Source organism: Haemaphysalis longicornis, unplaced genomic scaffold (genome assembly GCF_048455015.1).
Source record: "Haemaphysalis longicornis isolate Haplotype H1 unplaced genomic scaffold, Haemaphysalis longicornis Haplotype H1 scaffold_9, whole genome shotgun sequence".
Taxonomy (NCBI): Eukaryota; Metazoa; Arthropoda; class Arachnida; order Ixodida; family Ixodidae; genus Haemaphysalis; species Haemaphysalis longicornis.
The window spans coordinates 149,307,175-149,334,320 of record NW_027526460.1 but is presented as its reverse complement, the minus strand read 5'-3'; the positions used below and the strand labels follow the sequence as shown (position 1 = coordinate 149,334,320).

At 46.6% G+C, this 27,146-nt stretch overlaps 1 protein-coding gene across 1 annotated transcript in view; it reads right to left on the bottom strand.

Annotated features, from left to right (window-relative positions):
* Positions 1 to 2,820: 2,820 nt before the first annotated feature.
* Positions 2,821 to 27,146, bottom strand: part of LOC144152018 (putative 4-coumarate--CoA ligase 2) — a 97,843-nt gene continuing 73,517 nt past the window's right edge. Inside the window, exons 8-9 of the mRNA XM_077683203.1 lie at positions 9,978 to 10,235; positions 2,821 to 3,134 (exon numbers count right to left, since the gene is read on the bottom strand). Of these exons, the coding sequence (XP_077539329.1) occupies positions 3,007 to 3,134; positions 9,978 to 10,235 (386 nt within the window). The 3' untranslated portion in view covers positions 2,821 to 3,006. The remainder of the gene's footprint in view (positions 3,135 to 9,977; positions 10,236 to 27,146) is intronic.

Genomic DNA, 27,146 nt, shown 5'->3' with positions numbered 1-27,146 from the left:
AACACTACTGACAATGTATATTGCCACTTTTCCAGGTGCATTGCCAGTGCGATTATCCGGGATGGAAGGACTATGGTAACTAATGAAGTGAGGGAGAGCGCACAACTTGTTTGACTCCTGGAACCGGAGCGCCGACACGTGAAGTTTACCAGAGTAAATTTTGGTTTTTAGTTGTCCTAATTTGTTCGAAAGGCCTCGTCAGTTCTATTGCCGGATGACCGGTTGATGGCTTGAAGGACATTTAGCCATGGTATAAGCTATCTTGTATAAGTTGGGTCAGATTGGATAGGGTTTCAAGTATAACTGTCGAGATGGCTGTATCACTGGGGGTGGTCTTTTGAGCATTCACTCGCATTCGTTAAGGCACGCTTTGCGAACCTTGCACTGCATGAGTTGCAGCCCGTTCTTTAAATAGACCAGCTACGCGTGCCTCCTTTTGCCGGAGTGTCTCAGGCTGCTTAGATAGTTGGGTTATTTGAGCATCCAGGTCTTCATCTACCAAAGAATATTCAGTGAACTCCCAGTTATCATTGGGCGTATGCTTAGGAGGTCTATGCTTTTTAGGATCGGGCTTCTTCAGAATCTCGGAATAGGAAAGACCGGTTGAAACGGGTACCTCAGGATCTTCTACAGCAGAGCACTCGATGGGTTCCAGGACCTGGAAGCGATTGTTTCATGGAACCCTCACTGAACTTCTTTCCCGACGTCGAGCGCGGGCTGTGGCACGCTGTTTGGTCGGGCACTTTGTCGACGTTATTTCGTGGTCATCAGCCTTGCAAAGCCCATAATAATAGCGTGGCTTGCCGTCGGCATTTATTCTCTCTGGGTCTACATTTGCCTTCGGACAGTAGTTTTGCTGGTGACGTAGTTTAAAGCACCTGTAGCAATACATGACTCGTGGTCGATAAGGCTTTGGGTGCAGCACACAGCCATTGTAGTAGAACCTTTCCGGTATAGTAGAAGAACCTTGTAGGGTGACTAGGTAGGTCCTGCCTTTACCCATACGCCGGATAGCCAGAACCTTATGTGTGGGGGACCTCAACTCACGTAAAATGGTCGCAGGGGAGTCATTCGGGTAAAGGTCGTACAGGACGCACCGCTGCACATTGGGCCCAGAGGCAAAGTAAGAGCGCACTGTCACGGTACCATCGCTGGAGATGGGGATGCTGGTAATACCACAGATCTTGTTAGCGTCATCCAAGCTGGCAAAGTGGACGATTATTGTATTGGACACCTTATGAATCACGAACCCCTGATAACGCTGGGTGCCTATGCACCGGTCTACCACTTGTTGAACTAATTTAACGGGGTAAGTGGTGACGTCAAACCTGGTGGTCGGTTAATTATGAACCCAGAATGAGCGGTTTGGGGGTGGTGTTGGGTAAACAGCGGTACCGGAACTGCTGCAAGGAGGAGCGGGTGCGGTGGAAGCATCTGGGGCGGCTCTCACCTTCTTAGTGGGCGGTGTATCCTGTGCGGGGACTGTTGCGTGCTTCGCTCAGGGTGCTGGCTCTTCACTTCCAGGCACAGAAGAATCATAGTCCATCTCCTGGGCCTGGGTCTGTTCCAATGAGGTTGCGGGCTGTTGAACCACGGGGTGTACCATCACTGGTTCCTGTTTTTGGGTCAACTGGGTGCCGGAACAGCTTGGCTGGTTCAGTGACGCTGAAGCTTGCGTGCAGAGGGCGGCCGATGCAGGCACTGGCGTAGCGTTCATTGCTGCCGTCACTGGTGAGCCATCCGGGATGACGGCTTGCCCGGCCACACTAGGCCTAACCGCCAAGCCAGGTCTCCTTCGCCGACGCCGAAGAGGCGGAGGCGAATTTTTCGCGTCGCCAGTCGGTATACGGGACGGAAGCGTTCGCCTGGTGAACTGATTGGTCCTGTACGGACGAAATTTCTGTTTAGAGCGAGAGAAAACTGCAGACGCCGGAGTAGCCACGTCTCTGCGGTGGTGGAGCCTCTTCTTCTTCCCCATCTAACGTTTACGTTCGGCAATAAACTACCGGGCTTCCGTGGGTCGTTTCGAATAAGTACATGATGCGAAAAGTGGCGTCGTGAGCTTTCTCGCCTCTGCGTGAGGTAGCCGCCAGTGTGCCGAAGTCAGTTCAGCTGCTGCAGTAGAGTTCGCAGGCGTGGAACACGGTGTACCATTTTCTCCACTATTCTACTAAAAAGGAATTGGATTTATTCATAGGAGATTATTCATAGGAATTTATTCATAGGGAAAGCAGCGGTAATCCAAGGATGTGTTAAAAAGAAAGATGGTAGGAGGCGTCCTGTTAAAAGCGTTTGTGAAATGGGAGTGGGTCTGGAAGGATTTCTATTTGAGCGGCAGAACTAAAAAAGCATGAACTGTGGAATGTCAAATACAAGCTCGCAGCCCCAGGCAAAAAAAAAAAACGCCCCGAAACGTGGCAGGACGAAAAATACACATCAAGGTATAAGCATGAGTATACTTTAATTAAAAAGAAAAGTCTAGCTAAAACTAGCTAGCTAAATATAGCTAAGTCTAGCTAAATGCTCAACGGCCTGGTTTAGCAAGGTTGGTAATATACCTTCTGCAAAACACCTTGGGGTAAAAGAATGAGGTATAATCACACTGTAACAAATTTCCTAGCTAAAATGATTTGGAAATTCGTGCTTTTTGCTCACGAGGGCAGAAACAAGTGAAATAGAACACTTGAAGCGCACGTTTGGACTGAATAAAAATATTTACAAGTTTGTCGGAAAGAAAATAAATAGGGTCGTACGTAGTCTTGTTTGCGTGTGACTTTTCCCAAAGAGGGTACTTTGTTATTATTAAAAATACGACGAGGGTATATCGATGAGCTTTATTATTCATAAAAACAAGAATACTCTTCAGTTCACACCATTGGTACAATTACAAGAAACGCGTAAACACAATGTACGGACCATGAATTTCAGCAATGCGAAAGAAGGACGCCAGCATGGTGACAAGTAAACACGGAAAAACAAAAAGGTGTTTTGTTTCTATCGGGTTCATCACCGGCGAGTCTGGAATTTGGCATCTTTCTGCAAGGCTGATCGCTGTACTTTTCCGGTTCCTGTGCGTGGCAAAGATTCCGGGAAGTAAACGCCCCCAAAGAGGTGATTATGCACGGCAAGGTTATCTGCGGAAAGAGAAACATTCTTATAAGTTCAGCGGCAAGAAAAGACCGAAGGCAAGGATTATCCCATTCATTACAACTTGAAGTAGCACCAAACGGTGCGAATCCTTCAAAACATTTCACCTGGAAAGTGAATTTTTCACGTCTCATAAAAAAAATTCACGTATCCTAAAAACGAATACCGTAGAAGCTGGTCTTTGTGGGTATTAGTATTCTAGTGATGTGGGTCACAATGACCTAATTTGAGTGAAAATATAATAGCCTGTTTGTATTTGTCCTAAAATGTCCCTATATAGCCTTTGAAGCATTGAAATAAATTCACAACGTTAGAAGAGTGATACCGTGGGGTTTTCGATAATTGAAAGTCGCCTACTAGGACTTTTTTGTTAATTGGCAGTGATGGGTCGCCCCGGCAATATTACATGCAAATAAACTAGAAGACATGCTCGATAGTGTGAAGGAAAAACCTGTTTTAGGTTACTCAGAAGTTATGTCGAATAAGAAGCAACCAGGAGAGCAACATTTATCAGTAAAACTCAAATTTTTAAAGCGCCGAAACACTGCCGTGCTCTGCACTGTGTCCGTTCCATCGGAACTGTGGTTGCGCACAGTTAATAAGCGGCAGGGCAGTTGTTACTCGCGCCAGTGTGCGCATCTTTCGTTTCAGCTCCTCAACCTTCTTTGTTGCGCGCAGGGCCATGTGAGCCGACTGCGGGGAGAACGCTTTAGGCTTTGAATTCCCCAACAAGTCTGACCGACCAGGACAACCCGTCTCGTAGGCTCGAATTGCTGACGAAAATTGACATTTGGAATGAAATCAAGAAGTCATTCGTTGCAAAGGAATGACGATGCCGTTATTGTGCTTTTTGTTTAATTAAAAGTTCCGTTAAATGCAAATGCGGTGTTGTCTATCCTCTTTTATTGATGCTGTATAATTGAATGGCATTATGACAAATAGCTAACAATACGCATTTGTTAAGGCGAACTCCACTCAGGTGCGCCAAAACTGCCTACCACTCGTCACTGGCAGTGGCCGGAGCAAAAGCAATTTCTTGTATTCACCTACAGTTTCTGACGGTGGCAGATTTGCAGCTGCACAAGGCATAAAAACATGCTCTCCAGTATGTACGTGTGCATTGGTGCGTTAAGGGAATTTGTAAAAATTACATAACTGCTGTATCCCAGTGAGATCTGCGAATAACATTTCATTGGAAGTAGGACCGCCTGAGGCAACTGTCGGTGCTACGTCGAAGGCCTTCATTTCTGCCATATTTAAAAAAAAACAATGCTTTAAAACAGTTTTCCCAGCTTTGAATAAAAGAGACTGCTCATTGCTACGTGAACTATCACTCGCGTCTCGCAGCGCGCCCAAATAAACCTTTTTAACACAGGAACTGTTTAAGCTCTAGTTCCATCCGTGCCTGGCGTTGCTCAAAACTCGGCACAGCAAAGTGGGGAAGTAGAAAATGGTAGCCTAAAAAGTGTGAACGGAAGTGGCGTGGAGGCAAAGGAGCCCACCATGAGGCGTGGGTACTGCAAGCCTCAACAACAACAAAAAAAAGCGTCCCCTGATCGGAATCGAACTTCGGCCTCTGGCGTTATAATTGTGGCGTCTCTCCGATTGCGCTGTTACTGAATTGGGGCGCTCAGCATTTCTTTTGGGGTCGCAGAGCGGGCGTTGCCTGCCGTCGCTCAAAACCCGGCGCAGCAAAAGGGAGAGCAGGATGAATATCCTTGGACAGGAAGTCTTTGGGGAAGTGACAAGGAGGCAAGGAGCCGACGAGCAGGTGTGAAGAGTGCGCGCCGAGCGCAGATCTTCGGGTGGGGAGGCGCACGTCGCAGACTGTCTGCGCCTAGTGATGACGTAAGCTCTGACGTGAAACTGTTCTCCCAGTTGAGAGAGACGGCGATCGCTCTGCGGCAGGAGTCTCCGATGTGCCGATAAGATGGGCACACCTAAGGAAAGCTAAGTTAAAGCTAATAAAAATCACCAACCCTTGTGTTTACTCAGTCTTCAGACCTCAAAGTGACCTTCGCGAAGGTGCTGGAATATACAAGGGCGCTTTGCTGGAATTACGTTGAGAACGCTATGACCACGTTCATCCGAAGTCTTCAACTGTGTGCCCGGTGTTTATAAACTTGTCATCCATTTCCAATACTCACTATATAAAACAGTGCGTTTCAGTGCATTTCGGTAAATAAACACCAGTGACGACTTTTATCAACTCTACGCAGTGCCCCTTACGCGAATATTTTCCACCCAGCTGCTATGAAGTCACAACTAACCCTTTACTACATATAGTTGAGCTGGTTTTGCTGAATTTACGGTGCCAGTAGATGCCACTTTGGTTGGGTGGTTAGGCGACATGTATAGTGCTCATACAAGCTTCACTGACGTTTCTTTGGGGACTGAGAACAGCAGGGTAACCGAATACTTGTGGAATACTTCCTCAAACATTGATTTTGCTTTGTACGATTTATTCTATATTGTGTTACACAACACAGCTTGAGCGTCTTCTCATACTGTTTGATCTCATAGGCCTTTTAAAGCTAATTATAGTTGCCATATCTCTCAGAGCTGGTAGTTGAGGCAACCCTGAAATAGAGCCTTTTGTCTAATCTTGAGGACTATCATGTGCAGCTTTCCCGCTCATGGCAGTCCTTTCAAAAGTGATTACTCTGCAATTTTTTTAGCGAAATGAAAAGCTCTTTTGCACAGCTAATACTTGGGGTGAATACTTGCTTTGTGCACAGTTTCAAGTCGCGCACGTTGCGCGACTGGGTTCCTAAGCCATGGGAACTATCCCATAGAAATGCATGGGGAGTTAGATTTGATAGCGAATTACACAAAAAAAATAGTCAGAAACCTGAAATGTTCTTTTAGCGTTTTAATCTTCGCGTTGGCTTCTAGCTTTATGCCAAATATTATTGTCCTAAAGTGGTTTTGCTAGGTTCCCGAGAGGTTGTAATTTTGAGCGAGAAAGCTGGGTATGGTGCAAGATTCAGCGCCAAAATATTCTTGGGTCACCTTTATTGCGGGGCACTACATAACTATCTCGCGAAGGTTAGTGGTAGCCATTTGCGCAATGTAAAGCGCCTTTGAAAGCACTGTGGAGAAAAACAATGGACGAGGAACAAAAGGTCCCAAAGCTCCATCTGACTGCGTTCCTGGCTACATGCTATCTATATAGGCACCTAACACAAACAAGCATGTTGTGCATAAATAAACGAAAAAATAATTTAAAGCTCGTTTAGGTAAAAGCGAGGGGGGGTAGGAACCTACTCCAAAACAGACAGAGGCAGCTTTGTACCACGGAAAGAATAAATACATGTGCGTCGCCAAAAAGTCAAGGCTTCTCTATATTTATAGGTGCCTACAATGCTTCATCAATACATACGCTTATCCATGCTTTTAACGCTAAAAGTAGGCACTTCATACTCCGTAAGCCTTAATTTGTTGTTATATCTATTATTGATATTTGTCACTTCCTATTTTGAAGTTTGAGAGTACCGCCGTGAAGTTACGCCTCATTATGTTTCTGTGCGTCAAACTTCAGTTACTGCCCAGACGCACGTGCAGTTTCTTCCGCGCGCTAAACCACTGCTGCCAACGTCTCAATACAAGCCGCAGTACAATGCCAGAAGGATAAATATCCCTACCATATAAGAACTGCTTGAAGCTGATTTAATCTGAAGCCTTCAAAAGGGTACTGACGCAAAATGTTCGTGTTAAATTTTTTTCGTTGATGGTGCGTGCCAGCCCACTAATCATTAGACGGTCGATAGCCGCGTCAATGTTAGTTTAGAGCCTTGTTTATTGGTGTCAGTTTCTGTTTCGAGTACATGAACACCGTTGCGGCCGCCATGACAGGTGGGTGCTCGTCACGTCATCGTTCTCGCTGCACCACTGCCGGCGTGGACGCGCCCGCCCAGACGGGCTTTGGTCTCCGCCATCTCGACGCGCCGGGCAGCATGACGTCAGTCCCAAAACCGTGATATGAAGGGCACGTCTGGAGAGCGCACGCCAACCACAGCCAGCGCGTTTGCCACGTCACGGGAGCGCTCACGTCGGAGGATTAGGGCCAGGAGAGGCAGACGGCGTGATGATGCCGATTGCGAAGGGGTATTCGTTCGGAGCTTTCTCGTGCGCGCCAATATTAAAATGCATTTAAAATATATTGTACCTAACGGTTACTGTTGAAACTTGCTGGGAGATATCTCCATATACAAAGGAGGCGTGTTGCATAGTTCTTCCAGCTTTGAATATTTGTGTCAGTAATCCGTTAAAACAAGTCTCTGTGCTTCTACATTCAATCGATCTGGCCCACGTCGCCAAACGCTAACTCTGATTGTAGGATTTAACGTGCCGAAGTAACGAGGGTGATGAGGCACGCCGTAATGGAGGGCTCCGGAATAATTTTGACCACCTGGGGATCTTCAACGTGCGCTTAAATCTTGTACACACGTGCGTTTTTCCTTTTTGCCAAACGCTAACTCTATTCCATCTGCGATTCCTAGGGCCTGATGACGTCACTCGTTATCTTTGCGACCAGCCGTTCCAAACGTACTGAAACACCCAGTCATTCTACAGGTAGTCCACCTTTGCTGCACCTGCACGTAGTGTTATCCAATCTTCAATTTATGTATGGTGTAGTGAGGGACACCCTCCTCAATTTAAAGAACGGTTATAATCTCTCTAATTTACGTTCAAGTCAAACGGGTCATGCACAGTCGCGACGTAAGCAAGCGGCCGAGCAAGACCGACGAGCGTTTCAGCTGCCCCTTTCCTGACTTTAGACTTTCTTCAGCTAATCCATCTTCAATCATGCGGAGAGGCTTTTTAGGACATTGCTTAGTTAGATGTTGAAGGGTCAACTGTAATCGTTTCTAGCTTTCTTCGCCTGCACCGAATGGCAAGGAGTACCTCCGAATTAATCTTTCGAATGAGCGCAGAAACATTTCGTAGTGTTTCAGCACGGTGCATCACTCTCACTCGAAATACTAAGGCATTGTTCGGAAATTAGTGGACATTAAGGGAATCAGCTACAGAAATCAGGTACCTGCACCACATCTTTCTAAATACGGCGTCACTGATGCCCTCAGCCGCACAAATGTCCTCTAATGCGTGTCCCACGTGCAGCCTTGGTGTGGTAGGAATATTGAGGCTGCTAGTGCCTGCTGCTAACACCGCACAACGGAAAACTTTGGTTAAAAGGACACTGACGTGATTTGTAAACATTGTGGGATTACTAGCGCAAATGGTATTCCGGAGTCCATAGGCCATGTTTCGACCACTCTGAGCGCGTTTACGCGAATTTGTTTTATTAGTAAAATCAATTCCAAGTCCTCCTCTCTGCACCCTCGCCCATTTTCTGTGGCGTTTTCGTGTGACGTGAGCAGGAGATGAGCTGGCAATCGGCTGCGCTAGTGCACGGCTCGCCTACCTTCCGGCCGAGTCAGTCGGCCCAGCGTTAATAGTCCGCCCGCCGCCGACGGGTTGTCGCAAATCCCTCGCTCAATTGAAACTAAGCCACAGCAAGTTTGTGAATGAAAGAATGTGCCTTTCTCTACTGTGTTAGTTTGTACACTGTGTCAATCTCCGAGTCCGGTTCGCTCCACACAAGCGCTACACAAGTGTACATGCGGCGCTTCGCTTACTTTACGCAGTCGGAAAATTTAACGCCACTTGAACGCGGGACGAGTCAGGGAAGTCAATGTAGGTACTAACTAAATAAAGTCAAGTGAAACTTTTTTCGTACAGCGGAAAACTAGGGAGCAGGAACCGCTTTTTTGCGCTGGGTGAACAAGCACAGTGGTCAGCAGACGACCACACATCTGAGAACGCTTTTCGTCTATAAGAAATGCCATTGCTCTACGTGAGATATTGTGGAGTTTTTAAGGACGCTTACTGCTCGAGCGCTATACAACAACTAGTCACCTAAGCTGCTTGAAATGCTAAAACTAAATAAAAGTATCAACTGTTTTTACATTATATACCTTATATTGCCGTCGCTAGAAGCATCGGCCCGTGGCCGCGAGGTCTGGAGCGCTGGGCATGTTATTTTGGAATTAGCAAGTTCAAATACCCAATGGTACGTGCTTTTGTTTTTGTGTAAGTTGATTTTTTATTAGTTTTCGTTCCAGGTTTTCTGCACTAAGTTCACTATTTTTGGGCCGTAGCGTTCACTGCTCCACGAGCGAGTTTGCGGAATGCGGGCAGACTGACACTGACGCGATAGCGAGTTCTTGTTCGTGTGAATTTGTCATAAACACCGACTGCTTGCGGCAGTGGACAAAGGCCAGAATCAGCAGAGCCTTGGCCTGGGGCGAACAGGCTTTTTACGAAGCAGGCATGAGTGAGGCAAGCTCCAAATATGGGTGAAAGCGCATAGTATTTGAGCGTCTGCGGTGACGCGGAGCGCTCAGCTAAAAAACGCGTCGCCCAAGTAGCGTCTACAAAAAAGCGGTCAGCCGTATTCATTCGTGTAAGATCTAGATGAAGGACAGGCTAGCTTCCTTACCACGAAGAAGGCGAGGCACTAGTTCGAAATAGATGGGGGGAGCACGCGACTGAGCTGGATGGTGTGTTGAAGCTGGCAAAAACGAAGTAAATTTATTCAATCAAAATTTTACACCAATAACACTCGATTGCAGTGTTAAACTACAGACCTTCTCCCATAAGAGTATGTACACCGCGAGTATGTGAACGTGCTTGACGTTTCCAGCTACTGTATATATTTCAGAGTCATACTTTCTCTGTCTCTCAAAGTCCTCTGTTCCCGGATACAAACCATGAGTTACGAAGGTGTCAGTGTTAATAGTAAACGCACAAACAGTTGCACTTACCAGCCACTATGTCCTTGATGTCCTGCTCGGTTACGCTGCCCTCTTTTCCAGGTTTGAGGATGACAAAGGCGGCGGCCGCCTCGCCGTATTTAGCATGGGGAAGCCCCACTACGCACACCTCAGCTACAGCAGGGCAGTGACTCATAATGAGCGCTTCCAGCTTCGAGGGAGCAACCTGGTTGTCCATGCACTTGATCAAGTCTCTCATTCGCTCCACGTAAGTCAACCGGCCGTTCTCATCGTAGTGTCCGACGTCACCTTGAAAAATGAAAGCAAAGGGCTTTGGCGATGTTTCTAGCTCACGTACCCGTCCAAGCCCCCCATCCTTGGCAAGGTGAAGCTATCGTTGCTTAAACACTTTCTATAAAATATATTCACTCTTACATGCATTGGGGTAGCCATGGAGACATGCGTCCCTACAATTTCTTCCGAAAATGCGTCCCTACAATTTCTTCCGAAAATCAACGCTCTGACTTTATTACGGCAGTGGACACTTTGGTGTTTGCTTAAAGTGTGCAGTCAATAACCGCACCACGGCACCACAGCAATGTGCAACCGGAGGCGAATAACGGCGGTGCCTGTGCAAGCACCTTTCGGTTTTTATCAGCGAATGAGGCAACAGAAGGGCTCTTGCTTTACTCGTCGTTATTAAAACAGTCGTTTTTTTTCTTTGTCATTTCCATGTCCGCAAAGCGCAATGCTCTCTTTATGTTTTCAAAGAAGATAACGACCTCTTTTGGCTGTTGCGTGCTTGTTCCTAGCAGAAGCGCGGCTCGTTCATGTTGCTCGATGATAGACAACGTTTTAAGAGCAGAGTTGTTGTACAAGCCATAAGTTAGCAGTTGCAGGAAAAGCCGAAAATATGTCCAGCGCTCGTGAGCGCGTGCCTCGCGGCAACCGGCGAGCGTCCTCGGTACGCGTAGTTGCTTTAGCAAAAAACAAACAAAGAAATAAGAAAACTGGCGCAACCTTTCTTTTCTTTTTTTTGCCTGGTTTGGGTCAATACTTACATGCAAAACATCAACAAAATTACACGACGTGAAAAGGCACTAACACTTTCAGGCGTGTCAGTTTTAAAAAGGTGGTGGTCTCGCCACACTCTCCAGCACAGTCAGCCACTCGGGTGGACTAGGCTCGGCTTTCAACACCTCTAGTATGTAGCGGGCATTTCCACAAAAAATATTCTCTCCCTGGCCTCGCATCGACATCATTGTACCGGTGGGCCATGCGAGCCTTCCGTATACCGTGTGGGCCCAGTAACATTATGAAGTCGTATGGAACACTCCCTTCATTTTCTATGGCAAAAAAACGAATTCCATGACAATCCACAGGAAAATCTTTCTTTAAGGTACGCTGGAACACGTCCATGGGAAGACCTCGTCTCAACAATCTATGAACACGTGTTCGATGGTCTCTTGTTTTTTGCATCGGAAGCAATCAGGGACTCAAGGCACAAATAAACCTTTCTGAATCATCCAGGTTTTTACAGGTAGTACACCGACATGCAATTTAAAGAAAAACAATTTAACATAGCCAGGAGCTAGCATTCTTTTCACACGCCGAAGAACATCTTGTCCCGGCCCCACACGGTATAGGGACCTGAACAGTGGGATCGGCAAAGCCGTATCCACGAGATCCTTATACAATTTATTCCTCGGCAAATGAGATAAATATTCCAAAGTGGAGCGGGGACAACGAAACCTTGTGGCATCAACAACTTCACGTAGGTAGCCATGAATTCCACCACCATAAACACAACAGGAAACAACCAATTCGGGCAGTGCTGCACCCAGACGAACCTGACACACTGTGCGCAAAAAAGGGTCGCGTACACCTCGCAGAAAGAGGAAATGGTTTACTACTCGGCGCAAGAATAAGTGCACAAAGAAAGTCCACCGGAGCGGACACGACGGAACAGGTTTGTCTGACTCGTTCGCTCCCATGTGGAACCCCATAAAAACACGGCAAAAACACGGTGCAATCTTTGTACATTGGCACGCCTGCAGTGTAATACCTGCATCACGTACCACAGTTTGGATACGAAAAACAAATTACAAACAGCAGCACGTGAAGAAACGCACAGTTGGTTTCCCCCCAACTTTTCGGCTTTGTCCCATATCTCGATTGCTTGCCTTCGCCAGTACGGGTCACTATCCCGATAATTTTCAAGCGGGACGTCTAAGTATTTTGTAAGCGTGTCTACCCAGTTTGAACGAGGAGCGAAAAAATTGGCGGGCATGCGTGAGCGGGTGCCTCGAGGCAACAGCCGAGCCCCGGCTCACGGAGTATGTAGTTCCAGCAAAAAAAAAAAGACAACTCAAGCACTGTCATCAAACGCTACCATGCATTGTAATGCATGCATAAGAAACACAACGGCATCGATGCATATGGCAATGACTACTGCTAGCGCAGTGACAAGTTAGTACGTAACAAACAAGTTCAAACTGTACAAATGCGCGGTGATGTGTGCTTCAGCGCTCAGGGATAAGGAAACCCTGCAGCTTTGCTACGGCTCAACCTTGCGCGACTTTGTGCAAGCTCCGCCGGTTGAGCTGGTGAAAGTGTACAATGCTGAGGATGAATGTGCATCCACCACTCGCCGCGAACATGACGACGACCTCTTCAATGCATATTACGCCGACTACAAGCACTGCTACTATGGAACTAAACGATGGTACTGAAAAGTAACTATGCGTCCAGCGATGGTCACCTTCTGCAGCTTTGCCATTCAAGCCTTGCGCGTGGGTGCAAGCTTCTCTAAATTTTGTTAAGCTACTATTTCCCGAATATAACTCTGCTCATGGCGCTCACATGTTCTCAAACCAAGTTTGAGCTCCATATCCGGATTAAAAGAATACCTGCCATAGGGAATGTTCGCGTCCTACCCATTGAAGCTACTCGCGTACTCTATTTTATTCTCCAAACTGAAACTATTATGGTTCTGGGGCAATTGCAGAACAATGAAGGAGCAATTCGCAGGGTTTGCCATTGTTGCTGTCGCCACCTGTGTCAAAGTGTCTTTAAGGGGACCGTATTTTGGAGAAAGACGATATGTGTGAACAAATTACACCATCTTCCTGTAGGGGAACCCTGAGTAGTATGCGAAGCAGCCATGGGGTCGACTGAAGTTCCCATTAGTTTTCAGTTCGTCGTTTCCGTTGGGGTTCAGCTTCGCGTGCCTTCGTTGTATCAGTACCTTCTTGGCGTAGTTTGAATGAGTGAAGGACAAAAGGCGCGTTCGTAGCACATGCTCCCGTCTTGGTTTGTAGCACAGTGGGAAGAGCGCCACGTACCTTCCGTTGCGGCCAGAGAGTCGTGAGATCGAAACCGGGCGCCGCCTAACTATCTCTTTTTATAGTGGACCGCGCTGACGTCAGCCCAAACGCTAACGGGGCTGAAGAGACGCGCATGCGCACTAGTGTGCTGACGGCGGACAACGACAACGAGGGAAGGAGGGACACAGCCCCAAGCATGAGATGCTTCGCATCTAAAAGTTGATGCGGTGGGTGGGTGGCACGGGTAGGACTTGCTTCGCCGCATGCCGGGGCGTGGGGGGGGGGGGGGAGAGAAGGGGGGTAAGATTCTTATACCACGCATTTCACCAGATATGACGCTGTAGAAAAGTAAGCCCGGTTCTTGAAACTAGTGTGTAAGGGGGCGAAACTTGTGCTCCACAATAAACATTCAGGAGGCTGGCCTTACGGGCCCTTAAAGAAACCATGCAGACAAAACACAAGTTTGGTGCATTCAAAAGATTGCCTCGCTTGAATCATACTGACACCATTCTTAACGAATACTTCTACAAAAATAACCTATATAATTAGGAAAAAAGGGATATACCATGCGACCCACTAGCGCATTTCCCGCAACAGAACCTATGTCATACGCGTCAGCATTGCGATTCGCTGCGGCCGGCAAAAGCAAACGCAAATTAGGCAGTGCTTACAAGCTTGCTGAATGAGCTATTGAGGGCACATTCTTTTTATTGCAGTAAGAATGGTGGGATAAACAAGGGAAGTTACGAAAGCACTTGTAAACATAAAAGTGCCGATGCATACTGCTGTTGGTACTGCGCGCACTATGCTTGTTTTAGCTGCACAGCACTGCTGCTCTTTGGGATTGTGTCAGACGACACTGGCCGTTTGACGTAAGTGACGGCGTATTAAGGGACCATATTTGTGGAGCGGGCATTATGTTTCACGAAGCCATTATTTTCGCCCTGAACCAAATCAAGCCAGATACAAATACGGTCAAAAAAGAAAGCGAGGGCAGACAATGCCTGCCTGCGGTATGGTGGCGCCGTCTAGGTTGACTAACGGTAAACAAGTATCCGCTTCACACCAAGTTTAGCCTGAAGACCCGTTCTTATGATGTCATTGGAGCCGTCGTTAAAACACACAATTTTGCGGGAGAATCAAAATTTTTGCTTTAACTGAATAATGTCGCAGTGAATAAAAACATCGTTTGCTTCCGGAAAACCGCTCGGCGCACTATAAAACACGAAATATTTTTAATAAAACCAATTTGTATTTTGTCTCCCTGGCCCCTTTAAGCGTACTTCTCCGACTTCGCTGATGGGGCTGGCATATCCCGGTAACCCTGCTTCTTAGCAGTGCGAGTGGTAAGTTACGAAGGGGATAGAACTGGCCCTCAAGGGCGACCCCAAACCTCCACGAGGTTCCCGCTGGGAAACGGCGGAACTACCGGAAGGTGGTGAAACTAGGCTAATAGGGGCCGCCCAACGGCTGCGCGGTATTTGAACGGCATCTGCAAGGGTGGCGGTCGAGGTACTGAGTGCACTCAGGAGACCTGATAATTGCGGCAAAATCCACACACCCCAGCTGGCAAAGGCGAGAGGTCCGTCGGCCTTTCCGTCACACCACGGGAGAAGACTGCTTGGTACCTCTTCGAGTAAATTCCTGGGTCGGCCACCAACGTCCTCGTTACGCTCATCAGCGAGGGCTTGACAAATGCACACCCCCTTCCGCGACTCACGGACTGTCTTCGCGAGTTGGTGTGTTGCCTCCTCCGTATTCTGTCTGCGTTCTTGTTCAACCTGTGCAACCAATGCGCGAGTAGAGGGCAACTTGTAGGTGGTACTTTGGGTAGCCCTCTGCAGAAGTACCCTGGGCAGTCCAGTTCCCTGTGTCTCCCCCTTCTACGATGTCTCCCGTTGGTCACCCAGAGTGGTCTCTGGACCCCGTTACGGCGATTCGTTGTCAATGACGAGCGCCGACCTGAACCGATTCTGTAGATGAATTGTACTGGGTATTCTGTCCGCGCGGGAGAACGTGGCTTCCCAGGCTCCCCCCCGCCCCTTCGGACCAGGCTTGTCCGGCTAGTTCTGGCAACAAAAGCAAGGTCCAGGTTCGATAGTTTACTCGCCACCACTAGAATTTAGGAAGCATTCAACAGAGGGACGTACACATACGACCGTCGGCGAATGCGCTGCGGCAGCGTTTGCTTTCCACTCATTCATATTTGATGATGTCGTTTCTAAAAACATAGTATAAGTTCCAGAACACTGTCGATGAGACAAATGCGTTCTTCAAGGGGGACAGGAGTGTTTCACGTTTTTCGTATCAAGCTTACCGACAAGTCACGCGAAATAACAAGGATACGCGCGCTTCGCACAGAACACAAGATGATGTAGCCAAGCGCGCAAACTCGTTATAACGTAGATACCTAAATCAATAAAGGAGAACGGTTCGCGGCAGCATTTGGAAGGTTTGACCTAGTCTGGTCAGTTGGTGACAGTAAGAAGAAACATGAAGTCCGTGAACAATTTAAAAGCACATTCAAGGAAGGAAGGAAGGAAGAATGTAGAAGAAAGGCAGGAAAGTTAACCCGGCTAGAGCCTAGTTTGCTATCCAATGTAACAAAAAAAATTCCCATTCCCTATGTTGGAAACTATATAAACTTCGTTAAGATGAAAGTGTATCCGAATAAATAAAAGGCCTTCCACGGAGTTGATAATTTGAGAAAGCGAAGTAATGGTGTGCGGAGAAAATAACTGGAGGGAGAGGTAAAGAGGACCGAAGGCATCTCCGCTCGCGGAGCCAAACATCAGAGTAATCATTTGGGGCTGTACTATAATGCTGGGTTTCTACAAGAATGTAACCGAATAAGTGTTTTGAAGTATGTCTGTATCCTGCGAACGTTTTGGCGGGCCCCGCACGAGGCCGCGTGTCGCCATAAAGTGTTTGTGTGGTAGGGCATGCGACGTTTACCGGCGGAAGGGGAATTCTGAAATCAATTTCATGTTTGTGTAAGAATCGCTTATGCTGAAGAAATTTGTTAATTAGGACAAAGTGTCGCACGTCTTCTCTTATCTTGATCTTCTACTTGCCTTGGCGACAATCGTGGAAATTTTCCCTCATTTTCTTACTCAGTTCACGCTATGTTTGCGCGGGCATCACCTTGGATGGGAGGACCACTTCGTGTGATGAGGTCACTGGCCGGCATGCCGCGAGACTATGCACGCCGAGCGAACGCTAACTGTGTAGCATTGCCGTCCGTTCGCTCAATTTCCAATCGGAGCATTATGTCAACGAATGGATGCCCACGTACACCCCATGCAGAATGCTGAACTGGGAGTCATAAGGCCATAAACATGGATTTCCTGGGAAGGCCACGGTGTGAAGGATGGACTAACCCTTCCGAACAGTTTCTTTTAGTTCCGTCGAAGAGGCAGCGCCACGCAGGATACCACCTTATAAGAGCGCACACACACGAAGGCTAAAGTGCAGGAGAAAGCAGGCGGGCAAAACAGAAAGTGACTTTTCCGAATTTTTTTAATTACGCGACAGGCAATAATACGCCATTGTTGGTGAGGATGGTGAACCCTAAAAAGGCGGCGTTTGCTGAGCAGCATGCGAGCATTGACTGGAAGAGGAAAAACACAACACAGGTAGCGCCGTACAAAGGCTCCGTATCATCATTGTCGGACGGCATACCAGCATTCCGCCTAACTTCCAATCTTCGGTTGTCCATGAAATGTTCCGGCCTCAAGAAGGTCGGTCGCTTAAGGCGGCCGCGTCGTCCTATCCGGGTCGCCGTGATGACGTCGTTTACAGCACTGGATGAGCACGGTTCATGCGCATTCAAGCCCACTTGAATGCCCCTAATGAACTTAGTAACGCTCTCACGTTGTAATTGGAGCGAAAAAATACTGCTTGCTTGTGTTACCTCTCCGAGAGATGTACAGCCAAAATTTGGGTTCGGCTATCATACGGATTTGCCTTGTGTACTGTCATCAATTTAGAGGCCAGGACCTGTCTTTGAAAAGTATTAGATGTGTTTAAAAACGGGAACGGCATTAGAAACGCGGAACGCGTTAATTTACCGAAGGCACGTGGACGGGTAAGAAACACTGAGACTTCTTTAACCGTCTTCTGTGCTGTTTTAAAAAGAACCAGAAGTCATTACTCAAACATTTTCCTGGTGAGTTTGACATGAAGATGGTGCTTCAAGAACACGACGGCTCACCCGATGACTCGATTTGTCATATCGTGGCAGCCGTGCTTTCGCGTGTTACACTGGTGAGCTCAGCATGCTGTTAAGTTTCAAGATCTTTGTCATCTATTCCCCCGAGGACTGCGTTCAAGTTGGAGGACCGTTGGACCGTTGGATAGTAATAATCAGGTATGCTTTGAAATTGTGACAAAAACAGCACTCAAGGGTTTTTTACAGAAGGAAACATGAACTTAGGTGATACATAACATACCCTATGTTAATTTTTCTGTCGGGGTGTACATGTATGCGGGTATGTATATTTGTATGTATATATGTATATATGTAACTTTATTTATGCGTGTGTACATGCTTGTGTGCTTCTATAAATCCGCATATTGCGTTAAATCTGGTATAAAGACCAACATGTGAAATTAGAAAGGCTGTTTTTCTAGTCTTGATATTTTTGTCCATACAATCACGTGTTGTTTATTGTATTTGATAGTGTATGATGTTTACTTTTTTGTGTGCAAAGTGTACGCGCACGATGTATGCTGCCCTGTTTGCCGGTCTTTCTTTGTATTTGGTCATATTTTTCCTCAATGGGGTGTAGGAATCAAGTAAAGCTGTTTTTTTCTCCCTTTTATTCATAATCTCAACCATGGATTTTGGATGGATAGTAAAAAAACTATTATTATTATTATTATTATTATTATTATTATTATTATTATTATTATTATTATTATTATTATTATTATTATTATTATTATCGCGCGCTCGAGGGAATCTCCTTTCTGACAGATCAGGTTTCCCAACTGAAGGAGGAGAATGAACGGATGCGCAGGGAGGCGGCGGCGAAGGCTGATGCACACGCAGCTGCTGTTAAATCGCTGCGGCAGGAAGTGCATGCGCTTCGCAACGATCTGACGCGTCAACGCACTGAATCGACGTCGTTTCCTACTCTGGCGGCCACTACCAGAAGGCCTGCGTGGCCTGCGCAGCCGGGCTCTGCTGGTGCGGTGGCGTCGCCGAAGTCGTCCGCCTGCGCTCTCCCGCCCAGCAACAAACCGTCGCCGGTTCCGACGCTCTCGCCGTCTGTATGTGGGCGCATGGGGCCAGTGCAGCCGAGAGCGCCCGGAACTGCTGCCTCGGACACGCCTTCGCTATCGTCCACCACTGGTGAGAGCCCACCACCTCTACAGGCAACTGGCTCTCGTCGTCCAACCAAGGAACGATCACCGGCGTGCTTTGGACTTGCAACAAGTACAACGTTGTCGGTCGCCAGTCAACATCGACGATCGAAGGCGCTGTTCGTGACAAAGCTGGCTCCTGAAACATCGTCTTCCCAGGTGTCGGCATATGTTTCTAGCGTCGCGATCGCACCGTTGGTGTGCAAACGGCTGAAAACGAAGTATGAATCCTATGCCTCATTTTACGTTTCAGTTGACGACGAAGCCTTTAGGAAGCTGCAGGACCCGGGCCTATGGCCGATAAACTGCCTTTTTAAACCTTTCCAGGGAATTCTTCATGATCGCCATCTGCACGCATCTGAGTTGAAAAATGAACAGGTCACTCATGATTAGGTCCCTTAGCGTTTTGTATCAAAATGTTCGTGGTCTAAGGACTAAAGCAAACGAGTTTTTTTGTAATGTATCTTCCTCAATTTTTTCTGTGATTTTTCTTACGGAGACCTGGCTCTTTCCCAGTATCTCTTCAAAAGATTATTTTCCGCCTTATTACAATGTGTTCCGCAGTGACCGTGCCACGTCTGGCCTTAAACTCACGGGAGGGGGAGCTTTGATAGCCGTCAATAGCTCATTCAGATGCGTGAGGCGCGCAGACCTGGAGACAGAGGATGAGTCTGTCTGGGTTGACTTGTGTTGCATCGGTGGCGAGCGCGTCCTGCTTGGTGCATTTTACTTAGCTCCTAACATAGCTCCGGTTTCTTTTCAAACTTGTTTAGCATCGATTGAAAATGTAATTTCCTCACATCCTAGACACCGTATCGTGATTCTTGGTGACTTTAACTCGCCGGGAATAGAATGGGGTGACCTTAGTATTTCTCATTACAATAGCTACGTTCTTCAAAAGGCCTCAGCCTTACTGGACTTCATTTCATTTACTGGTCTTGAACAGTGCAAGCACGTTGTGAACTCTGCTGGGAGCTTACTTGACCTTTGTTTTTCAAACATCGAAAACTTCAGTGTCAACACAAGCCCTACTGGTTTGGTTACCCCGGACAATTACCATCCACCCTTATCCATAGTACTACCTATTCAAAGTGATGTGCAAAAGGACAAGCCACGTGTTTCCGAATTCCCCCGCTATAATTTTGCTGCAGGTGACTACATAAGTTTTTACCAGTACTTGTCGAATTTTGATTGGTCGGCAATCCTCGCGTCAAATGACCCAAATTTTCAGGCCAGTGAATTAACCAAAGTACTTCAAGAAGGTATGCGCAGATATATACCACTAAAGAAATCTAAATCTTCGAAGTATCCTTTCTGGTTCTCTTGTGAACTCCGGTCAGCACTAAAAGGCAAAGAGCGTGCCCACCGAAAAGATCAAAAGAGTGGGGAGACAAAATGGAAGCTAGAGTTTAAAGAATACCGGTCACTCTGTAAAAAACTGTATGATCGTGATCGGGCTGCATACATTACGTCCATAGAAAGCAATCTTAAAAGGAGTCCCAAAGATTTATGGAAATATATCCGCAGTAGGTCACCCCAGCATAACACTGAATGCATTAATCTTCTTAACTCCGATGGAGTAATCATTGATGATGTCCCTGCCGCGTTCGACCAGCAGTTTAAAACGGTGTATAGAGATACCTGCGACGTTCCGGCAGCTCCGATGTCCGATTGTCGCGGTATGGCACCGAGCACGGCATTTGTAGGGGAGGAAATGGTGATAAAAAGCCTACGGGACGCGAAGCCCTCGCTAGCCTGTGGCCCAGATGGCATTCCCATGGCTCTACTCAAGGCTTTCAGTCCTATCCTTGCTCCAGTGCTTGTATGTGTGTTTAACAACTGTATTAGTACTGGCACGTTTCCTGACTGTTGGAAAATTGCTAAAGTTGTACCTGTACACACATCCGGGTCAAAAACAGACGCAAAAAATTATAGACCGATTTCCCTCCTGTGCAGTGCTTCTAAAATTTTTGAATCTATAATTCATTCCCTCATTACATCCAGAGTAAGATATGAAATTATTCCAAATCAACATGGTTTTATACGTGGGCGCTCGACCACTACAAACTTAGTTTCCTTTATGGAACATGCGTCAGAGGCCGTGGAAGACCGAGGCCAACTTGACGTGGTATACTGTGACCTTAGCAAGGCATTCGATGTGGTTTCCCATTCATTGTTGTGTAAAAAACTTTCCCACCTTGACATTCCTGATCCGTTGCTAGATCTGCTGCGTGACTACCTTACCAATCGTCACTGCTACGTTCACTGTAACGGGCTACACTCCGGAACGTACTCAGCCACCAGCGGGGTGCCTCAAGGCTCTGTCCTTGGACCTCTTTTGTTTTCACTCTGTGTCAACGATGTTTCGACAGCAATTCAGTACTCATCGTTCTTGCTATACGCAGACGATATTAAAATATTCAAAGTGATTGGCAACATATCAGACTGTGCCCAACTGCAATGTGATATCTCCGCGTTTTCGGACTGGTGCAACAGAAATAAGTTGATACTCAACAGTGCAAAAACAAAAGTGGTGTCGTATACCCGTAAAACAGATGATATCAATTTCACCTATCGTATAAGTGAAGAAGATCTGAATCGGGTATGTCAAATCAGAGACTTGGGAGTTTTGTTTGACTCTAAGCTCACATTTACAGCTCATACTAATGAGATTACCCGTCGTGCTTTGCGAACACTAGGTGCAACATGTCGTGTCTCCAGAGAATTCAACTATCCAGACACATTTCTTCAGCTCTATACCTCAATGTGCCGCCCTCTATTGGAATACGCATCCGTCGTCTGGAATGCAACGTGTCGGTCCAACGCGGCGGCCATTGAGAGAGTGCAAACTAAATTTCTCTCAATACTAAAACATAGGTACGCTACTGTGAAGGCTAAAGATTATCCTGGTGTTGATGCCGCCAGCTTGCTTGTAATGGACCCACTACACAGCCGGAGGGCCAAGGCTGACCTTTTTTTCCTGTACAAACTGGTCCACAGCCTCATTGATTGTACAGAGTTGTTGGGTGCCATAAATTTGAGAACCCCGACAGGCAACACCATGGCACCTAGACCGTTTCATGTCCCTGCCCGTGTCAAGAGTCCCGTGGGACGCATTCAGCACCTATACAATATGCACGCAGGAAGTTTGGACGTATTCCATCGTCCCTTTCCAGCTTTTTGTAAGGAACTGCGTAGCTTGGCAATCCAGGAGTAGTTTGCTTGCCCTAGTATGTAACTTCAACTCACACACTTTATGCTACTGGGGTTAGGTTTATCTATGTATGTATGTTAATTGTTTCGATGATTCACTTGTGTATGTAAGTTTTATGCCTTCATTGTGGCATGATTTTTAGCTAATATCTTTTTTCCGGTTTACATGTTTCAGTGTACAGAGTTTTAATCATGTCTTACACTTGCCTTGTTTGCATATGTGCACGGGTCATGTGCGTGTGTCGGCGTGTGCGTATCTCAAAGTGTCTCATTCTCGTTCAGACTAAGCAATGCCATTTTCTATATTTTTCTGAGATATGCACTTTTCTTTCCGCACCAGCACATCGTTCCTGGATACAGTATTAAACAATTAATTGGTTGATTCATTCGTCATTTTTATTATCTCTGCGATTTGTTGGTCTGATCATTTATGTCTGTTCTTCCTGCCATTGTTTTTTCGCTATTTTTCTGTCAAACGTGTTGCTATGTTTTTTGTGTGTCTCGACAAGATGGGACATTGCAAAGGCATCGCTCGTTTTACGCTAATACTTTATTGCACTGTAACTTTTCAGAAATCTAAACTCTCCTTTTATATGTACACTCTGTCTCTATCATATGCACTGTGTATCTTGTTGTATATTTCCTTTTCTCAAGTGCCTTGAACGTTTCGCTGGCCGAGGGCCATAGCTTGCAACACTGTTTTTTTATTGCTTTTTTTTCTGAATTTCTGTAAGTATTTTTACTTTATTTTGTCTGTCATATCGATGATCATGTGTCTTGTGCCGTGCTGTTCTACGTTTCTTTTATTAATGTTTTGTATATGGTGTGCCAGCACCAAGACCTTAGGGTTGTTCCTGGGCACCGAAAATAAAGGTTGATTGATTGATTGATTATTATTATTACTATTATTATTATTATTATTATTATTATTATTATTATTATTATTATTATTATTATTATTATTCGCCGCGTGATGGCGCCCAGTAAGGACAAGTGCCTCCTCTGCTGCCTCGCTTTCTTCGGCAGGCAGGAGTTTTTTCGATGTTCTGCGTGTAAACGCCGTGCGCACGGAAAGTGCATTGTTCTTCCGGACGAGGAACTGCAGCGTTTGACCTCCGGTGAGCAGCCGTTCGTCTGTAATCTGTGTGTGGCCGCGGCGTCACCCGCTAGGCCTAGCGACCCCGGTGACCAAACCAGCGAAGACGGTGAGCCAGCGAACATCCCGGCCAAACGAGTGGCGTCCCCTGTCGGAGCATGCTTCAACCCTTCGGCGGACCTACGCGCAGAGGTAGCTGCTTTGAAGAATCTCCTGTCCGAAGCCTGCGACAGCCTCTCTTTTCTTGGGGATGTTGTCACCGAGCTGCGGGAGGAGAACCGGCTTCTGCGGCGGGATAATGTGGCTGGGCTTGCCCATCAGGCTGCAATCGTCGCGTCCCTGCGTGAGGAGGTTCGCTGCCTGCGAGGGGAGCTCGCCCGTCCGCCGCCTTCCCTGAAGCCTGCTAGCCGTTCCACGCTACCGGTGACGTCACCCCACTCCGGTCTCCCCATGAGGTCGTCGTTCGCCGCAGCTGTCGCCGGTGCAGCGGGCGAAGGCGGCCCCCTCCTGTCCTCGACGAAAGCTTCGGCATTCTTAGAACGCTCCAGCGGTCAACCAGGTGCGGTGTTGAGTGATTTGAGTTCCCCATCGGACTGCCCCTTGCCTCCGCCTCTACAGTCCGACACTGCGAGTAATGACCCACCGGTGAACTTAGTGAAGAAAAGAAGCCCTCCTCGCGTTGGTGCATCGGAAGCTTCTGAGTTGGTTGTGGTGCGCCGACCGCCGAGCTCCAGGGCCATCTTTGTTTCGAAGTTGTCGGCTAACACGACATCTGGGCAACTGTTGGCCCACTTGTCGAATGTGCAAGTCACGCCATTGTCGTGCAAACGCCTTAAAACCAAGCATGACTCCTATTCTTCTTTTTGTGTAACTGTTGACGCAGAGTGTTTCAGGCGCCTGTGCGACCCGTCTATGTGGCCAAAGGGCTGCCTCTTCAAGCCGTTCCAAGGCAAGCTCCACCCTGGCATGGTGCACAGCTGTGAAACTTCTGAGAATGACCAGTAAGAACGACACTCTCGACATCTATTATCAAAATGCTCGGGGTCTACGTACTAAGTCCTCCGAATTTCTTAGAAATGTTGTGTGCTCCAAATTTTGTACTATTGTTATTACTGAAACTTGGCTTTGCGATGATATCTCATCTTCCGACTATTTTCCTCCGACCTATGAAATTTTTAGAAGTGACAGAAAGTTAACTGGGCCTAAGCAAAAGGGTGGCGGTGTTCTCATTGCCATCGATCGCTCAGTGCAATGCGTGCGGCGTGCAGACCTCGAGACTGAGGAATCAGTCTGGCTTGAGGTAGGCCTCAAGAGGGGCGAGAAGCTGCTCATCGGTGCATTCTATATAACCCCGGATATCTTACCTGCTGAATATAATCTCAAGCTCACATCTATTGAAAATGTTTCCAATTCACACTCCAACCATAAGCTAATTATACTTGGGGACTTCAACACCCCAGGTATTCATTGGAACAGTCTTTCATTTCAGCATAAAAACCATTATGCAGCACAGAAATGCACCATGTTATTAGATTTTCAATCATTCACCTCCTTGCAGCAGTTCTGCCACCGAGAAAACTTCTGTGGTAATGTCCTAGATGTGTGCTTCTCGAACTTGAAAAACGTACAAGTGTGTGCCTCCGAAATATCTCTTGTACGCCCCGACAAGTTTCACCCCCCTCTTATTGTCTCTATCTCTGTCGCTGCCCAGCATTGCTATGGTGGTGTTGACGATTGTGCAGTCCCGCGATATGCTTTCAAGCGTGGAGATTATGTTGGGCTCTATCACTTTTATTCATCTGCTGAATGGTCTAGTGTTTTTGATGTCAATGATGTTGACGAACAGGTTCGACGTTTTACCGAAATTGTCAGGAGTGGCATGGAAAAGTACATCCCTTTTTATAAGCCTGTTCATTCCAAATTTCCCCACTGGTTCTCTAAAGAACTTCGAAGTTCGCTTAAACTTAAGGACAGTGCCCACAAAAAGGCCAAGCGGTCTGGGCTTGACAAGTGGAAAGCGGATTTTAGTCGGTATCGCTCACTTTGTAAAAGCCTCTACCGGCGTGACCACCAGCTCTATATAGAGTCGTTAGAGGCTTCTGCGTCTCAGAAACCGGCTGACTTCTGGAGGTATGTACGCGGCCGTTCTAAGGCGTCTAAAGAACACATTAGTCTGATTAATTCCGATGGGGAACAGGTTGAGGATGTCGCCACGAGCTTTGCTCAGTACTTTCATTCTGTCTTTCAACTGCCAGATGGTCCCGACGAACGCCTATCGTTTAATAATATGTATAATTTTAGTACACTTATGTTCGATGAAAAACTTGTCAATGATAGCCTTAAACGGATGAAACCGTCATTTTCCTGTGTTGCAGACGGAATTCCAGCAGCCCTCATGAAGGCTTACGGCAACATTTTTGTGCCTGTCTTAACTTCCATTTATAATAACTGTTTGCTTTTCGGCAAATTTCCTCGTGCATGGAAGATTGCTCGAATTTTTCCAATATTTAAGTCTGGTGATAAGTCAGCCGTTACCAACTATCGCCCAATCTCACTCCTTTGTGTCGCCTCAAAACTCTTTGAGTCAGCTCTGCACAACGTTCTTGCTGCCTGCGTCAAGAACGTTCTGATACCAAATCAGCACGGCTTTTTCTCGGGTCGATCGACGGTTACAAATCTTGCAAGCTTCATGACTCAGGCTTCGGCTGCAGTTTGTGAAAACGGCCAGTTGGATGTAATTTATTATGACCTCAGTAAGGCGTTTGATGTAGTGAACCATAAATTATTAATTAACAAGCTTACTATGTCCGGTGTTGATGCAAGTCTTGTTGCCTTGTTGTCCAACTATCTCCTTTGACCGGTCCTTTTACGTAGATGTAAACTTCAAAAGGTCTAGTGTTTACACTGCAACGAGTGGTGTACCTCAGGGTTCTGTGCTGGGTCCACTATTGTTTTCTATCTTTATCAATGATGTGTCAACAGTGTTAACAAAATCTTCATTTCTTCTCTATGCTGATGATGTCAAACTATTTAGGCACATTAGCAGTTTTCAGGACTGCTGTGCCTTGCAGAGGGATGTGTCGGAATTATCGGTCTGGTGCAGCAAAAACTGTCTAATTTTAAATCCAGCTAAAACAAAGGTTGTCACGTACAGCCGGAAAACCCATCGTCTACTGTTTTCCTACAGTATAGCGGGAGCTCCATTGCAAAGGGTTGAGGAGATTAGGGACCTCGGGGTTCTTTTCGACAGTACCCTCTCTTTTTCTTCTCATATTAGGCTCATCACCCGGCGAGCGCTCCGAAGTCTTGGAAATGTGTGTCGGATTACAAAGGAATTTTCTTCTCCAGATCCATTTCTAATGCTATACAATGCAATATGTATCCCCCAGTTAGAATATGCTTCTGTTGCCTGGAACGGCATCTCCAAATCTAGTAGTGAATTAATAGAACGTGTGCAGAAGAAGTTTTTATCCATATTTAAGCACCGTCATCACAATCACAGTTCGGGTCCTGATTCTGACTTACCCATAGTTCCTTCCATTCCTTCGTTGACCTGCAGACGTATGCGTGCAGACCTTACATTTCTTCACAAAATTGCTCATGGTGACCTTTCTTGCGCAGACCTGCTTAACTGTTTAGAGTTTAGTGTTCCACAGAGGCCCACCAGGTCGCATCGCCCTTTCTTGACCGCTGCGCGCAACTCCAATCATTCTCCTGTGCGCAGAATACAGAATTGCTACAACCGCTTCTCTGAACGCCTTGACATCTTTCAAAGCTCCTTTACAATTTACCGTACTGCTTTGTTGAACACAGTATGTTAAACATCTATGATATCTCTGTCGTTCGTTTTTCTTTTTTTTATTGCTGAAATTTGGTTTCTCTGTGGTTCTGTTTAACCAATATAGTTGCCTGTTTTTGAAACTGTTTACTTATCATGGTTGTCTTATCATTTGTCTCTATACTTTGTCATTGTTCTTGTCGTCTTACTGTTAAACTTTGTTCTCTGCTTGTTGTGTATTCATTACAATAAGCTGAGCCACAAAGTCATCTTCTTTTTCTTTTTTACCTGTACCCAGGCTCCGCCTGTGCTTTATTTCTGTAATTTTCGCTACTTCAATTTGTGTGTGTGTTGTCGCTTGTTTGTTTCTTTCAATATGTTTCTTGTATTTTGTTTTCATGTAACTATCCGTGCGCCAGCACCCAGGCCTCTGGCTGTTC